Source organism: Myotis lucifugus, unplaced genomic scaffold (assembly GCF_000147115.1).
Source record: "Myotis lucifugus unplaced genomic scaffold, Myoluc2.0 scaffold_63, whole genome shotgun sequence".
Taxonomy (NCBI): Eukaryota; Metazoa; Chordata; class Mammalia; order Chiroptera; family Vespertilionidae; genus Myotis; species Myotis lucifugus.
In genome coordinates this window covers 5951813-5967715 of record NW_005871111.1, presented here as the reverse complement: position 1 = coordinate 5967715, position 15903 = coordinate 5951813, and the positions used below count along the sequence as shown (strand labels likewise).

At 42.6% G+C, this 15903-nt stretch overlaps 1 protein-coding gene and 1 pseudogene across 7 annotated transcripts in view; both read left to right on the top strand.

The window, feature by feature from the left end:
* The window catches only part of GNG12 (G protein subunit gamma 12), a 117237-nt gene extending 114894 nt beyond the window's left edge, over positions 1-2343 (top strand). For all 7 annotated transcript variants that reach the window (XM_014456779.2, XM_006089821.3, XM_023754692.1 and 4 more), the window contains one exon: positions 1408-2343. In XM_014456779.2, coding sequence (XP_014312265.1) covers positions 1408-1533 — 126 coding nt within the window. In that variant the 3' untranslated portion in view covers positions 1534-2343. The remainder of the gene's footprint in view (positions 1-1407) is intronic.
* A 10525-nt stretch (positions 2344-12868) lies between these two features.
* LOC106697346 lies at positions 12869-15721 on the top strand (annotated as a pseudogene).
* Positions 15722-15903: the final 182 nt, after the last annotated feature.

The following is a 15903-nucleotide window of genomic DNA, read 5'->3' as shown; positions in this document are numbered from 1 at the left end:
CCTGTGGCGAGATTTCCTGAGGGCCTACCTTCCCTGAGCCAACACGGTCAGGTCCTGGGATTGCTGGGTTTTATGTTGGCACAGGGATTCCTCGTCATCCCCCTGGAATTTATTAAGTGATCTGATTTACCCGTGCAGCTGAGGCAGGCCTGCATCACAAGTCAGCAATCGGGGTCTCCTTTTTAGGAGAATGCAGCTTTTTAACTGTGTGTGGGCTTTAGTGGCCACGTTCTGCACCTGGGTGAGCCATGCCAGCCCTGGTAGAAACCGGAAGGTATGTGCTAGGTCACCTGACTTAGGAGTGACCCCCCCCCCTCCAAATCCCAAGGAAGGACTAGGGGGTGAGTGCCCTGGAATGTTGTGAGTAATGCTGTTTCCTAGAAACTCAAGCCGTCACCTGATAAATTCCTCTGGGCCTGGAGATGGTCACCTGTCTTTAAAACACGAGGCCTGCTGTGCTGAGGTTGACAGGGTTCAGCTGAGGACACTGGTCTGAGCATTTGCAGGGATCTCCCACCAGCCTCTGAACCGGGCTGGCATTTTCCATTTTTAACTCGAGCCAGAGCGAGGCCCTGCATCTTCCCATGCTGGCTTTGTCTCTTTCCCAAGCCCAATCAAGAAATCTTGAAACTCCAGTAGTATTTGGCTCTAAACCCATAATTTGGTTTTTTAACTGTGTTCTGCATCCTAATCGATTTTTGGGGTGGGGAGGGGGGAGTTAGAAACTAAGATACAATCTTCCATTGATTCATTTTTTTTCTTACCTCCCCCAACTTTTTATTTTGAGAAATGTCAAATCTATGGAAGAGTGGTAGTAGCAAACACCCATGTACTCTTTACCAGGATTCATCCATTGTTAGCATTTGCCCTCTCTTTTTCTGTCCCTGCACACACATACTCACAAAATACATATAAGTTTTTTCTTTGAACTACTTAAAAGTTATTGGCAGACATCGTGACTCATCACCCCTAAATACTTCACCAAAGTACAAGAGCATTCTCCTACACGACCGCCGTACAGTGACAACATTCAGGATCCGCTGAGAATATTATCTAACACACAGTTCATTCATGAAGAATCCAGGCCACTCTCTCTGCAGAGTGGCCCTCATTCGAGATGAAATTGCTTGCTGATGATTAGATTCCACTTAAATGTTTTGGCAGAACACTAGCTAACTGGTGATGTGTCAGTGTTCACTGTAGGAGATAGATGATGTTAGTTTTATTTTTTGATTAAGGAGGCCTTATCTGCCAGATTGCGCCATGTAAACGTACCTTTCCCCCTTTTAACAAGGAATCTGCGACCGACATTGTTCTCTGACAGTTCCACCCAATGCATGAGCATTCAAACACTTTTTTTCCAGTTTGTAAAGAAAGCATTCCCTTTCTTGTTTGTCTGCATGTTAGGTATCAAAGGCATCAGCCGATCTCATGTCCTACTGTGAGGAGCATGCCAGGAGTGACCCTCTGCTGATGGGGATACCAACCTCAGAAAACCCTTTCAAGGACAAGAAAACGTGCATCATCTTATAGAGGAGAGTGAACCAGTTCCTCGCGTCTCTTCAGCAAATCAAATTATGAGCAGCTCCTTGAAGAGAAGTACCTTCAGCTTATTTGGTAACCACTGCTAATAACTAAAATGCTCTTAATATGGAATAATGGACTCTGAAGTCTTTATTTTCCAAGTTGTCCTTTCTCTGAAATACCCTTTACTGATCTAATACAAAGTAACAATCTTGTTTTCCATTTGGTAACCGTGGTGTCATATTGGGTTGCTGCTTAACGCAAGTCATTCTGGGCCTTTTAAAAAACACAAAGATAGGCTTTCAACTATATGAATGATCCGTTTATGTCAAGACCTAAATTACCTAAGCCCCTGTCTAGATTAAAATGCCAAGAATAACTTAAGTCCTTAAACCATTATATTATAATGTGTTCTTAATAGGGTTGCACTAACCTGTACAGTATATACGGATGAGGAGTGTTTTGTGTATATAGATATAAATACATGTCTTTGTATATACACATATCAAAGCTTATTTGCTTAATAAAATGCTCTTCATACCATCAGTCCCTCAGCTCCAGAAGTTTCCCTTTATCTTAAGCTATGTGTGAGTAGAATAAGAAATTCTTTTTATATAGTTATTGTACAAAAACTAAAGGCCATCCTAAAGGTTGTATTCATTGCCATCAAGTAATGAAGTCATCTCTTGCTGACCCTCTCCGGCTACAATACACTGTGCCAATTAAAGTTTTTAAAGTGACCTGAATGCCCTTTCATAATGTGAGGTATTCATTCACAAGAGGCCTTTCCGGCTTCAGTGATCCTGAGTCGAGAGAAGGGGAGGACACCAGGCAGGTGTGCCGGGGGCTCACGGTCTCTGGATCAGGGTAGACACCTCTGAAATTTCCACCCTCCTGTTGGGAATGGGGCAGACAGGGTGCTCAGGAGCCTGGCAGGGAGAGGAGCAGGGATGTTTGAAAGCCAGCTGCTATTCCCGATTAGACTTTGTGACTTAGCTCCTCTTTTTCTCGCTGCCTTGCCTTTTATCTTCCTCTCCTGCCAGAACATCTCTTTGCAGAGGTAATGTTCACCTCCCCGGCCCAAGTGGGTGGAAGGAACATGGTGGGAACTGAACATACAAAAAACATAAAGGTATTAAGACACAGGCTCTTCTCACACATCTGCAGTGTCAGTGTCATCCCTACCTTGTCCACAGACCATCCGAGAGACGTGGATTCAGTGGATATGACCCGGGACCAAGGGTTCCAGTCGCTGGGCGTTGGGCTCCTTGATTTTCCTCTGGGCGCAAGTGCAGCCCTCACATCCTCACAGTGTCCAGTGGGGATCCCACAAGAAGGAACCTCCTATAACCAGAGACTATGTTAACTTTGTCAAAGGGGAGGAGAGGTTCTTTTTTTACTAAATGCTCACTTCAGGGCCCAAACCATACCCTTGGCCTTTGATATTTTCATTCATCTTTAGTTCATTCAAAATAACTACTAATGAAGGATTACAAACATATTCTCAAAAAGGACTCAACCCCAAGAAGGAATTATTTACAATGGATTTTTCCTAGTTCTGTGCAATCTTGCCCTACAATGCAAGCCCCTTTCCAAATTGAATGTCTGGGCTTGGAGTATTATGGTAATTGTGGATAAACTAACGCAGGACTATTTTTTAAACTGCTCAAATATGTTCAGTATTTCTCCACGCCACCCATCTATTCAGCATTATAAACTGCCCTCGTTTTTCCAAGACCATGTGAATCTCGCCACTGCCCTACACCTCTTGTCATCTGGAGCTTGGTTCTGCAACATGGCCAATTCCCAAGTGTGTGACAGCCACCTGTCCAGGGGGGAGAACGGTCCACCTTCCCAACGGTGAACTTTGAAATGTACACTAAAAAGACAACTTTACATTAAATGCTTCATTTAAGGAGATATTCTTTTTTTAAATAGGTATATTTTTCTGGTAGTTTCAGAACACTAATGTTTCCTTAAATATTTATAATACGTCTTGTTAAAGTATTTTCATGCAATTCTGTTTATTATACAGGTATGTGCACAATTTTGGTAGCAGGCATAGTTTATTCTTCAATACTCAAACATGTTCTTTTACCTAACAGAAAACAAATATATTTTGCTATATACTTATTCATATGCTTGTAGTGATAAGGAATGGAAGTGAGGTCCCAGGAGATTTTATTTTATTTTTGCTGGCCGGGCATAAGGGCCATAAGTATAATTGTCACATAACTTCCTAACTAGGTAGAGGGCCTGTTCAAGAAAAGTGAAATCAAATCCTTTGATGCTGGACCCAAGGGGTGGGGGTGGGGGGGGGCGGGAATTGTAGCTAAATGCTGACTTACTTATAGCTAGATGTCTATGTGAGAAGCAGAAGTCACTTTTATTTATCAGGCTTCATTCTACTTATGAAGCCACAGTTCACCTCTTCTGCAGCAGCTGGTTTATGATGATGGACAAATGCCCAGTGTGTGTTATTTTTCCGACTACCACTATAATGACACACAATCACATATATACATGCAGCTTTTTTGGCTTCCTACCTAATAAGCCATTTAAATATGTTCACTCTGCTTTGTCTTTGATGCTGCTTCTGTTAACAGTCATCTTTTTTTTATTCTTATATCTTCATTCATTCATCATAAATCTGTCCAGTTGAGGCCTCAGGATCATGGCAAGGCATGCTAGACAAAATGTCATGACTCCAAAGAATTTTCTAGAGAGAAAACACTGTATACCAGGTGGTTCCCAAGTTATAGATTGTAAGTACTTTTTTTTCTAAAAAGAATCAGGTTTTTATATTTCCTTACTTTATTAAAATAAAAAGTGCCATACTTACCTTTTAAAGGAAAGGTGTGATTTGCTTTCTCTTTATTTGGACTGTTTTTGTACTTGACTGATTTTTAAACTACCAGAAAAAGAATTGTACCGATGATTTTGAGGCATAGGTTAGTTTAGGTAATGGGGGATGTGCCAAATTTTCTCTTCACATGCCTCTTTTCAACCGATTTCCAACTACAAAAGTGTCGTCTGAGTGACTCCACCCAATTTTAAGAATGAATCGGTCTAAGAAGTGAATTACACTACATGCCAGTCCTTTCTCAATAAAATAAACAGAATACAGACTATGTTATGAATTGTATTGATTTCTTTTATGGTGTATCTGTTAATAGGAAAAAGTGCATTAAATCAATAGAATTACATGTATGTTAAAATAGAGCACTTACCTAAGTTGGGTGGCTTAGATCGTTTTCTAGCCAGTCCTGTGTCCCTGTGTCCTATGGCTTTGGACAAGGCACTTCATCTCCCCGGGCCTCCACTTCGCCGTCTGTAAAACAAGAGGCTTGAAGGAGATGGTGGCTGAGATCCCTTCCCGCCCTCAGATGCCTCGGTCCAAGGGCCCACCCCAATACTTGTCTGCCAACGTGTTGGTGCTATAAGCTGCTTCAAATATAAAATCGGTTTGTCTATCATGTATGCTCATTTAATAGCTTATGAAAAGCTGTTTTGTCATACAGCCTTTTTTTCCCCAGTTTTGTGGACTTGATTGCTGTAATAATGTCTTGTTTTTAGCTGTGTAACTATAAACATATATTCTCTTAATGTCTCATTAAAATTTGATATGTAGTTGATGGGATCTTGTTATTTTATAAAAATTTTTGGCTACTCATCTGTCCAGCATCTGATTAACCTAAACACTGTGATCATTGTTTGGAAATCTGTCCTATGGAAAGAATAAAAGCATTTGTTTTGCAGCTAACATGTTCACAGATTTGAAAGACGTTTCATTAAAGCACCATTGATCTATGTCCTGGGTCAGTGCCTCATTGTGTCATCCTACGCGTGTTTGGCTGAACAAATGAAAAGAAGACCAGTTCTCTTCCCCTTTTCCTTCATTCCTTCCGTTAACACTTACTGAGCACCTGCTGAGAGCCAGGTGTTGAATGCAGACTCTGATGACACTCAAATCAGACACACATCAGCCCATGAGAAGCTGACAGTCTAGAGTGAGGAGGGTAGGAATCACAGACATACAGATAATAATTACATCAACATGTGAAATGTGCCATAATTCAGGGGAATGCCCAGTGCTATGAGAGCCCAGAAGAAAGAGGTTCCACATGAGAAGGCTTATCAGGGAGGTGTTGTTTGAGCTGGGTCTTCAGAGAAGAAACCCTTTAAGCATTGGAATGAAGTCTTAGGAGGAAATGACAGAGGAGAAAAGGGAGCTCAAAAGCTCCTGTGCAGTGGTCTCCTGTACTACCTGTTTGTCCCACAAGAAACAGGAAGTCAGTGGAGGTTGTCAGGGAGTGACAAGGATTCCCAGTGTGTGGAGGTCTGTTTTCCATGCTGAGACCCAGCAGTGACCATGGCAACAGATAACAAATGGGAAGGTCATTAGACTCGCAATGACTCATAGTCACCAAGCTTTGCTGAAGGTGCCCAGCCTCCTCCCCAACCCCTTTCTCTAGGGCTGGGATTCCCACAGAGATGAAGGAAAAACAACTTCATCCAAAAAGGGAAAAACAGCCAGTGAGCACCTGGTTATGGACTGGGCAGAGGTGGCCTCTGCTTCTGAGAACCAGTACTCAACACACGACAAAGGATAGGAGCAAGTGACAGTCACTTCTTCCTTTCTAGGAAAGGACTGAAGAATTTAGACACTTTCACCATGAAAAATAGGCAGCAACTGACAAACACTTTCTCTGGCACAGGCCAAATTACCAGAAGTTCTTGTGACTTTCGATGGAAGACAATTGCATGGGGGATGGTAGATGGGGTTGGGTAGCATTGAGCTTAAAACAAGGTGAAGAGAGGAAGGTTAATGAGGCCAAAATGGGTAGACTATGTAAGCAATCACAGCAGATGATATGTTACACTTAATGTCATGAACAAGGAGCTCAGACCTGCAGGTAAAGATGGGAGCATGTCACATGGCCTTTCAACTCTCCTGGTTATGAGCAGTGATCAGCTTCTCATTGGCAAAATACACATAACATATGGATACTCATTATAAGCCACCTTATGTAAAGCTAGGTAGTCGAGTATTTCTCCCTGCTTCCTTCCCTATGCCCAAGTTTGCAAACATTTAGCTTACAGCTCTGACTGTAGAACCTGGTCCCCCGATCAGCTCTATCCGTCTCTGCACAACCTGGTGTGACTATCGCCTTTAGCTTGTTTTTCAGAGTACAGTTCTATTCTCCTTGCTCCTCTACCCCTTTACCACTGCCAACCCCTAATAACCTCTGTCTTCAGAAGAGCCCTTTTGTTTCTCCAATGACTATCTCCTTATCTGAGCCATTCACATCTATTAAAGGTTGTTCAGCTGCAGGCTACCCCTGGGCAAACATGTACAGTTGGTCTCAGGAACCCTCACCTCCACTCTCAGTTTTTAAAGAAACTAGTATTTTCTCTGCCCTGGAGGAAAATGAAAGTTCAAAAAACGTTCATCCTAAAAATGCTAATGGCTTAATATACAAGTCCATAGAAAACCATTGGCCCTATAAAATAGAACTATGGAGAAAGCAATGCTTAGCAAAAGGAATGGAAATTAAAGTTTTAGGTATGGGGGGGGAGGCAATGGGGGAGTAAGGACACATATGTAATACCTTAATCAATAAAGAAAAAAATTAAGTTTTAGGTATCACTGAGAATTAATTTTACATATGAAACATTTCTATACTCCTAGATAATCCATTCCATCATGAAAGCAAGTAATTTAAGTGGTTGAGTTACTTAATGGTAAGATCATGAGTTTGGGAATCTAAGAAATGTGCAGCTGAGACAGCTATGTGCCAGTTGTTACTTCTGGCCTCTGGGTCCACCTCCTCCCCCTGCCTATTCTACACACACACTGCTTAGTGACAGAAGTGAGAGCTCCCTCCTATAAAAGACCTCCTATTAAATCTGATATAGGACATTCACCATGTGATATCATAAGGACACTGGATCCACACGTTGCTGTGTTGGGGCAGGTCTAAGGCAGTCACTCGCTGAACAGATGTGGCCAGTGGTACCTACTCTGTGCCAGGTGCTGATAGACCTGATTAATGTCCCTAAGATCAGGGTAAGGATAACCTTAAAAATTGGCAAGTGAGATTTAGATAGTACACAAATTTATGTACCATTGACTCTGAACAACACAGGTTTGAACGGTGCGGGTCCACGTACACGGGGATTATTTTTCAATAAATGCCTGTACTGTTTTGAGCTGTGGTTGGGAGTCTGCAGATGCAGAGAACTGACTGTATGCATTGATGTACTCCATTTTATATAGGGAACTTGGGCATCCACGGATTTGGGTATCCATAGTAGGTTCTGGAACCAATCCTCCCATGCAAACCAAGGTACAACGAAGTTTTTGAGGAGTCAAAAGTCATGCACAACTGCTGGGGTGTCAGCACCCCTAACTCCCGTGTTGTTCAAGGGCCAACTGTATTAAGAAATCTAGAACTAGCATTAGTTATGATATAAAGTTTCCTTCTAAAATAGATGTCAATAAAAAGTAAGCCAATTTGTATTTTTAAAAATGTAAACATATGTAGTATATAACTTGTCCTTGGATATGTTAAAATTCATAAAGGAGCCTTACAGTGTGTCAGGAAACAAACATCCATTTGGAGAACTGCACTCCGAGCATCCTGCATGTGTGCAACAGAGCACTGCTACCTTTAACCTTCAAAAGGCCAATGTATTTTTTCCCACTGGCCAAAGCATTAGATGGATTGGTTCTAAATAGACCCTTGTAGATCTGACATCAATATGGGCCATATAACATCTGTCAATATTACCAGACATCTGTGTGAGGCATTGGGGAAAGGAAGGACCCAACAATGACACTAGGCTGGCACTCTGCATCTGTTCTCCCATTCTAAGCCTCACAACAACTCTTAAAAGGACAGTAGATGTTATTTTACCCTATCCTCCAGATGAGGAACTGCGGCTCAGATAAGGTAAGAAAGTTATCCAGGATCCTACAATTAGAAAGTACAGTTGCTAATTTCATACACGGAGGTCATTCAGACACCACAGCAAATGGCCTGTCTTTATACTTGTAGCATTGTTTGAATAGGGTAGTGATGGCGAACCTTTTGAGCTCGGCGTGTCAGCATTTTGAAAAACCCTAACTTAACTCTGGTGCAGTGTCACATATAGAAATTTTTTGATATTTGCAACCATAGTAAAACAAAGACTTATATTTTTGATATTTATTTTATACTAGAGGCCCAGTGCACAAAAATTTGTGCACTCAGCGGGGAGGGGGGGGCCCCTCAGCTCGGCCTGTGCCCTCTCGCAGTCTGGGACCCCTCGGGGAGATAACGACCTGCTGGCTTAGGCCTGCTCCCGGGTGGCAGAGGGGCAGGCCCAATCCCTAGGTGCAGCCCCTGGCCAGGCTCAGAGCAGGGCTGATTGGGGAGTTGGGGTGCCGCCCCCTGTCATGCACAGAGCAGGGCGGATCGGGAGGTTGTGATGCCACCCTCAGTCACACTCAGGGTAGGGCCGATTGAGGGGTTGGGGCACCGCCCCCTGTCACACTCAAGGCAGGGTCGATGGGGAGGTTGCGGCACCACCCCCTGTCACTCACAGAACAGGGCCAATCAGGGGGTTGGGGCGCTGCCCCCTGTCACTCACAGAGCAGGGCCCATCAGGGGGGTTGGGTCTCCGTACCCTGTCACGCACAGAGCAGGGCCGATCAGGGGGTTGGGGCACCGCACCCTGTCACACACACAGCCGCAGGGCGATCAGGGGGTTGGGGAGCTCCCCCCTATCAGGCACAGAGCAGGGCTGATCAGGGGGTTGGGGCGCCTTCCCCTGTCACAAACAGAGCAGGGCAGATAGGGAGGTTGTGGCCCCGCCCCCTGTCACACACAGAGCCGCAGGGCGATCAGGGGGTTTGGTCGCTGCCCCCTGTCACGCTGATCCCGGTGCCGGGAGGCCTCGCGGCTCCGCTGATCCCAGTGCTGGGAGGCATATTACCCTTTTACTATATAGGATAGAGGCCTGGTGCACGGGTGGGGGCTGCGTTGGTTTGCCCTGAAGAGTGTCCTGGATCAGGGTGGGGGTCCCCACTGGGGTGCCTGGCCAGCCTGGGTGAGGGTCTGATGGCTGTTTGCAGCTGGTCACACACCCCTCAGGGTGGGGGTCCCCACTGGGGTGCCTGGCCAGTCTGGGTGAGGGGCTGAGGGCTGTTTTCAGGCTGGCGGGTGACTGAAGCTCCCAACCATTCCTTTTTTTCTTTTTTTCTTTTTTATTCTGGGCCAGCTTTAGCTCTGAGGCTTGGCTCCAGCTCTGAGGCCTCGGCTGCTGAAAGCAGGTATCTGGTTTGTTTGGGTTCTATAATCGAAACACTGTTTCAACTCCAGCTCTGAAGCCCAGCTGGCTGAAAGCAGGTTTCTGGGGTTTTGTTTAGCTTCTATATTTGTAACAATGTTTCAAACTGCAAGCTCAGAAGCCTGCAGGCGGGGAACATTGGCTTCCTCCGTCACTGAAGCAAGCAAGCCTCATGTTCGCTTCAAGCTGCCTGGCTGCCGGCCACCATCTTGGCTGGCAGTTAATTTGCATATCGCCCTGATTAGCCAATGGGAAGGGTAGCGGAGGTACGGCTAATTACCATGTTTCTCTTTTATTAGATAGGATATTTAAATGCCATTTAACAAAGAAAAATCAACCAAAAAAATGAGTTCGCGTGTCACCTCTGACATGCGTGTCATAGGTTCACCATCACTGGAATGGGGGAGAAAAACAAAATAACATTGGGGAAATTTAAAATTAATCCAGTAAGACAAGTAAGTCCTTCAATAATCAAGAGTGTCATGGCCTAAATCTTAACTAAGGATAAACAATAATAAATTGTAGTCACTTACTTTGGTCAGGTATTGTTCTCAGTATTTTGTACCTATTAATTCTCACAACCAACCACCCATGAGGTTGCTATTATTATTATCCCCATTTTACATATACGGAAATGGAAGTTTGCAGAAATCCAAAGCATATTTGATAGACTTTTTAAAAAAACACCTGCGTTTTTCATAAATAGTCAGTATGAAGTGAGAGAAAGAACACATGCCTTGGACTCAGGAAAGGTAGGTTCTAGTCCACTGATGGCGAACCTATGACACGCTTGTCAGAGGTGACACGCGAACTCATTTTTTTGGTTGATTTTTCTTTGTTAAATGGCATTTAAATATATAAAATAAATATCAAAAATATACATCTTTGTTTTACTATGGTTGCAAATATCAAAAAATTTCTATATGTGACATGGCACCAGAGTTAAGTTAGGGTTTTTCAAAATGCTGACACGCCGAACTCAAAAGGTTCACCATCACTGTTCTAGTCTGACTGCCATTAATTTGCTGTACAACCTGAGGACCTTTATGACTTCTGGTCATGTTTCCAGGAAAAAAAATAATCTATTCTTTAAAAAAGATTTAGACTAATAATTGTTAACATCTCTTCTAGCTTTACATTTTATACAAATTTGAGAAAGGAGAGCATTTCACTTCTGGTTGTTTTTTGCCATCTCCACCCCACATCATTCTACATTTTCCTTCTTGAATTGAAAATCAGGAGGAAAAGAACCAAAGTCTAGAGTATGGGGTCAGAGAAGGGTATGTGGGTTTGCTGTGTATAATTATAGGTATTTAAAAGATATTTAAAGATTCACTTCCTGATACTTCAGCTGCTGACTCATCAGCAGGACTGGGAAGAATTTTTAAGGAAAAGTGAATATAGAAAGGTATTTTGTATATAGGCAATTAATAGAATTAAATGAGCAAAGTTCTTCAACAAAGAAGATCTCAATGCCCTATAAGAAGATCTCATAAAACATAATACAAAAAATTAAACTAGTCCACTCAAACATTCCATTTCAATAACAGAACATTTGCTTTTTCAGAAGCAGGACAGACGAATTTATTCATTTGTTGAGCTTCTACTCCGAATATTGTAGCTCCTGTTCGCACTATGCTAAGTGTGTCCTAGGATAAACCCAGAAAAGACAAGGATCTCCCAGGATAGTTGGAGTGGGGGTGGGGCAATAAGAGGTAAACAGATAAATCACTATACAATGTGGTAAGTGCTATTATAAGAAGCTGCTCTAACTTAATGAGTCAGAGAGGAGGCAATAGATCAGTTGGGCCTTGAAGGATGAGTAGGAGTTTGTTCATAAGAATAGGGAAAGATCTTCTCAGCAGCAAAAACAACAGTGGATCCAAATTCTAAGTTCTAAAGATTTCTGAGATATCACAGATCTTAGTGGTGGGAGTATGGGAAGGAGAATGTTCAGGAGGCTAGAAAGGAAGTTTGGGTCCAAAGTGTAAGAGTTGTATTGATTATATAAACAAAGGAAGGGAGTTGGTAGAAATTTTAAAATAAGGTCTTGACATGATAATCTTTGTTTTCATAAAGATAATTAAACTGAACAAGGAGAATAAATTAGTGGAGACAAACTGGCAGTAGTAGTATTTCTTTTTTTTTTAACAAATTTTATACTAAGGTATTTTTTGCAATAGTATTTCTAATGTTTGTTTAGCCCCAATGATATTTCACAATCCTTTTATTAGGATTACTCAACTCCCCCATTCCAAACCTTTATCACCCTCCTCAAACCCTCCTATTTCTCTCCTTCCCATCATGCAAAAAAATCCTGCCTTCTCCATAAAATAAAATGTTGGGACCATTTGTCCTGAATTCTTAAAACTTCCCACATCCAAATGTCTCCATCATGCTCATCTGAGTATCTTCCGTCAGATGCTCAGGCTGAGAAGCAACCTATGGTTCAAGGCCAAGTCTTCCAGCTATTCCCCAAGTCCCTAATCCTCTTCTCTCCTTTATTAAAATGTTCCAAAGAGTGGTCCACCTTCCCTGTCTTCTTTTCCCTACCTCCCATCTTCTCAATTGGCTGCAATCTGGCTTTTCCTCCCACCTATGTAATGAAACTGATTTTTCTCAATAGAATGGCCAGTGAATACCTAATTTCCAAGTTCAGTGGAACCCGATAGTCTCTGCCTCCAGGTCCCCTCTAACATGTGAATCACTTTCTTCTGTAAACTCTCCTGTCTGTACTACCATCTTTTTGTTTGTCTTTGTTTGTTTGTTTTTTGTTAATCCTCACCTGAAGATATTTTTTCATTGATTTGTTGTTTTTTTTTAGGGAGAGTGAAAGACAGAAGGAAAAACAGACAGACATTGATGTGAGAGAAACACATCGATCGGTTGCCTCCTGCACACCAAGGTATGTGGCCTGGACCGGAATCAAACCCGGGACCCTTTGGTCTGCAGGCCAATGCTCCATCCACTGAGAAAACCATCAAGGGCTGTACTACCATCTTTGTGACATCACTCTCATTTTCCCCCTCTGTCTCCTCTTCTTATGTCTACCTCCTAAAATCCCATCCTTAGTCTCAAGTTTCTATCTTAGCCCATGGCTGCTCTTCTCATTGTACCCATTCTTAAAGATCTCACCCATTCTTATCATTGTTGTATGCTCAGAACAAAACCAAATCAAATCAAAACATCCAGCCTATATTTTGTCCAAGCATCAGACTTGCCTATCCTCCTGGACATTTTGATAGATGGTCAGCCAAGGACCAGAAACACAACCCATTTCCCCTCCCCAAAATTTCATTGGTGGCACTATCATCACTAAATTGCCCTCGCAGGAAACCTGAGAGGCATTCAAGAATTCTCCTCATTTCTTACCCAGTCTTGCCTATTCTATTTCCCAAGTACTTCTGAAATCCATCCCTGATTTTTCTCATCAACTACAAGTTCAGGCCCGTTTCATCTCTTGACTGAATTACTCTAAAAGCCTCCGTCTAGACTGCAGCCTCTGTGGTTGCCCCTGGTATTAGGGTAATCAACTGCCTGGGTTCACTTGGGACTGTCCAGGTGTTAGCCCAGAAAATCTTGCATCCCAGAAATCCTTCAGCCTCCATTGTTCACCCTACTTTTAGTTGCAAACGAAACTAGCTTAAGGCCATTTTTCTTCTCTTGGTTCCAGTGGGGAGAGGAGGAGGAAGCAGGGAGCGTGCAGTGGGGGGTGACCTGCTATGTGTGTAGCTTGGAAATGGGGGCATGAGTCCCTGAGCGGAGCCCAGAGGGTCAGCGGTGGGAAAGGGATGGTGGATACAGAAAAACTCAACATAGCATCATCCAAAGGCTGCTGGAGTGAGAAGGTCCAAGCCTAGTAAGAATGCCCAGCTACCAGAGAATGAAATCAGAGGACTACGCTTAAAATCCCCAGAGATCTTTCTCAGTCAGCCTATCCTGCTGGAACTTGAAGCACCACTCAAAATATGCAGTGATATCCTTGGGCAATACTACTATTTGCTTAGACTTTTTGAGGACGGTGGTTTCCCGCCAGAAAGCTACCTGTTGAGGGACTATGTGGATGGGGGAAGCGGTCACTAGAGACTATCTGCCTCTTACTCTCATACGAAGTCAAATACCCCAAGACCACGAGTGCGCCAGCATCAACCGAATTTATGGATTTTATGATGAATGTAAAAGAAGATAGAACATTGAACTATGGAAAACTTTCACAGACTGCTTTAACTGTTTACCGACAGCACCCATCGTGGATGAGAAACTATTTGCTGTCATGGAGGCTTACCACCAGATCTGCAATCTATGGAGCAGGCTTGGTGAATCGTGTGACCAACTGATGGACAAGATCAAGGTCTTCTTTGTGATCTTTTGTGGTCTGCCCCCAACTATGAGATCTTAGGCTGGGGTGAACATGACAGGCGTGTCCTTGACATTTGGTACAGAGGTGGTTGCAGAATTTCTCCATAAGCTTGATTTGGATCTTATAATGTAAAGCCCATCCGGTGGTTGGAAATGGATAGGAATTTTTTGCAAAGAGGCAGTTGGTCACTGTTTTCTGCACCCCATTACTGTGGAGAATTTGGCGATGCAGGTGCCATGATGAGTGTGGACGAAACACCGAGGTGATCCTTTCAGATTTTAAAAGCTGCAGAGAAAAGGAAGCCAGCGCCACGAGATCTTACCACTTCCAAGGGGTATGATCACAAAGCAAGGAAAGAAAGAGCTGTCTTTTGACACTGCCTAGTCAAGACTTTGTAATATATAATATATAACCTTCAGTTTTAAAACTGTAATGTGTTTCGGTCGGCTTGCTCAAATAGTGTGTTTGTGCCTCCCTTCCATTTTTGAGTTAATTAATGAATGGCATCTGCTGGTTATGATAGCAAATGAAACAGTTCACTCCCAAGGGGGAAAAATGTTTTATTTCATTCTCTCTTCCTTTTGCAAGCAGTTTTAATGGGGGTGTTAAATCTGTACACCCCCGGATAGTTTATCCTAAGAGGTAAGTGAATAATTGACCTTTTTTTTAAGCTCATTACAGCCATGAATACATAAATGCTCATTTTCTTTAGGCTCATAAAGAGAGCCCTTGGAGGCTCAATCTGTGCATGTTTTTGTCATAAAATGCATACTGTTGGTACGACCCACTGAACATTTTTTTTTAATTTTAAGAATTCGTTTCAAAGGGATTGCTTATTTCTCTCATTGTCTTGTCATGTACAAACTGATTTTTATAGTTATCAACATTAGGAGTAACTTTCAACCTTGCCAGCATCACTGGTATAATGTGTATTTAATTAAAGTACACTTTCCCCTACCGTATACTTAAAATGATGATGAAAGCCATTATTTTAAATGCTTGTGACTCATTCCTAAAGCCAAAGTTTCTGTTGAAATATGTACCGACACACCCCTAAGTACAAGGAGGCATGGTTGTGTGCCCGTGCCACCTTCTTGAGGATTCAGAACCAAGTTTTTGAGTTTGAATAGCAATTAGTAACATAGTGCAGTTTAAGCTATAAACGTTAACAACATTTTGTACAATTTCCATAGTTGATTCATTAAGTAATCTTTTTACAGCCGCATCAGGCCTGAACCTGTCCTTGCAGAAAGCTCCAAATTACAGAAACAACACTGTGCTATACGAGTGACCCATTATGCTTTCTTTGGCCTATATTCTTTATTTTGCATAAAGTTGAGACTTCTAAGTCAAAACAAAGGCACTAACATGCTACCCACCAGTTTATACAGAACGTATATAACCTGTGACTTTTTAAAACTAAAATCTGTTAAAGAGAAATCTGTTTCAACAGATGACTGTGTACAATACCATGTAATAAAAGTGAACTCAGACTTATTAAATGACGAACTTGTTAAATCCTCTCAGTGTCTATTTATCAGCACAATACACACAGGAGCACTGTTGGTGGCATATTAATAGATTTGAATGAATAAATTGCTCTGGAAACAAAAACAAGCTCAAGCACATTACTAAAAAGCCATGGGCCTCGCGTCAGGTACAGCTGGATGCAGATGCTCTGCTTT